The following is a 1,943-nucleotide window of genomic DNA, read 5'->3' as shown; positions in this document are numbered from 1 at the left end:
GTCACCTGCATGGCTCTATGCTCTTTGCCTAAAGCCACTTTATCAATTCTGTCAAAATTATTTATAAAAAAAATATAAATAAAAAAAAATAATAGTCTCTCTTTTTTTTTTTTTTCTCTCTATTTATCTCGACTCTTCGTAATGGTGTGATATTTGAGCATAAGCTCTCGTGACTTTGATTTGTGCTTCTCAAAAGGCTTCATACCAATGGAGAGAGTATCCTTTGGTTATAAACTCATGACCATTCCTCGGCCAGAGTGGAACTTTCATCGTCCAACAAAATTAATACAAATATTAATAATATTTTTAAACTTAAAAAAAAAAAAAATACATTTACCATTAATAATTAATATAAATTGGTTAGAACGTTATTACAAAAAACACGGGTAAACTTTTAGGAGTATTCTAATATTACCATTTTATTTGACAATCCAATCTAATCCGGCCAATCTGGTTAGATTAAGTTAGGTTATAAACTCTATTAAAAAAAAAAATTGAAATTGTTAAAATTTGAAACAATATCTATATATGCCAATAAACCAACGTTGGAGATAGGCATGCTTTTCTTTATATCTCTTTGTTTTTTTATTTATTTATTATCGTAGAAAACTCTGTCTCTTCGACGTGTGCACTTCTTCATTTTTCCAGCGATGCAATCCACTGTGTCTCTGCAACCACAAGGCGACGCCCGACAGCTCTTCCTTCCACTTCTCGATTCATCGCCTGAAACTACCGCCGCCGCCGCCGTTGTTGACGGCGGAAGAGGAGGAGGAGGAGGAGGAGGAGGTTCATTTCCTAAGCTGGTCGAATCGTCCCCGTCGCCCCCGAACGGCGTTGCTGAAAGAGAGAGCCGTCATATCAATAAATATGTGCTCGCCGGTGCCGTTTTGGCTTCCACCAATTCCATTCTCCTCGGCTATGGTTAGCTCATACCATTTTCTCTTTCAATTTCTTACTTTTTTAATCCATTTAATAATTAACATATATTTATTAAATTTGAATATATATATTTAAATTAGTTATAGTTATTTCAACATTAAATGAAAATTTCTGTAATTATTGATAAATTCTATATTTTTTTTTTAAAATCCAAGAACAACCTTGATAACATAAATATTTTTTTTTAATTATTAATTAAATAGCATAATTAAATTTTAATTATTTTAATTAGTGTAATTGTGCTGATAATTTCAGATATAGGAGTGATGAGTGGAGCCATTTTGTTTTTGAGACTCTCAGGAAATGCCTGATTTGTTCCCTTTTATACACTCTCAAGATATTCTAAGCCACTTTTGTTCAATCTCTCATCATGCCCTGTTTTCCAAATCTTTTCCTTAAACGTGTACACTTTGTTTGAATTGAGAGTTAATTCGGGGATAAGATCATTTTATGGAGTTACAGCGTGTTTTGTTTAGAGCAATTTTATGTTTGCTGATCTTCTAGATATTTTCCTAAGAAAGACATAGGTTGGTCCGAGGAAATTTTCTTATAAAATGTGTGAATGAGTAGAATAAATAAAGCGAACCATGTCATAGGAGATGCAATAAAGCATGAAAAGACTTGTGTCGGTTTGAAGCCTACCTAAAAGTTGTCGGTTATCTCGTGGAATACTGAATTGAAGAAATTGAAGAAAAGTATTTTCTGTTGGATTGGGTGACATGGACCTTGTGATTCATCTGGCGTTTTATCTACATACGNATACTGAATTGAAGAAATTGAAGAAAAGTATTTTCTGTTGGATTGGGTGACATGGACCTTGTGATTCATCTGGCGTCTTATCTACATACTTGTCTCGTTTCGAGTGCTAGGACTAATAAAATCCGAATCATTCTACCAATAAGATCTTAACCAGACATTTAGTAGTCACCCTTGTTTAATTTGTCCATGGACGAGAGATGCCATTCATTTGACTAAGAAATATTTAAAATAATTGAAAATTACTA

The 1,943-nt window shown here is 33.2% G+C and overlaps 1 protein-coding gene across 1 annotated transcript; it reads left to right on the top strand.

The window, feature by feature from the left end:
- The first annotated feature begins 578 nt into the window (after positions 1 to 578).
- LOC111785658 (probable polyol transporter 4) lies at positions 579 to 1,250 on the top strand. Its single transcript, XM_023666038.1, has 2 exons — positions 579 to 921; positions 1,195 to 1,250. Exons 1-2 carry the CDS (start codon positions 651 to 653, stop codon positions 1,248 to 1,250), a joined length of 327 nt encoding a protein of 108 aa, XP_023521806.1. The 5' UTR covers positions 579 to 650.
- The last annotated feature ends 693 nt before the right edge of the window (positions 1,251 to 1,943 follow it).

Source organism: Cucurbita pepo, unplaced genomic scaffold (genome assembly GCF_002806865.2).
Source record: "Cucurbita pepo subsp. pepo cultivar mu-cu-16 unplaced genomic scaffold, ASM280686v2 Cp4.1_scaffold000625, whole genome shotgun sequence".
Taxonomy (NCBI): Eukaryota; Viridiplantae; Streptophyta; class Magnoliopsida; order Cucurbitales; family Cucurbitaceae; genus Cucurbita; species Cucurbita pepo.
This window is presented reverse-complemented; position numbering and strand designations above follow the sequence as displayed.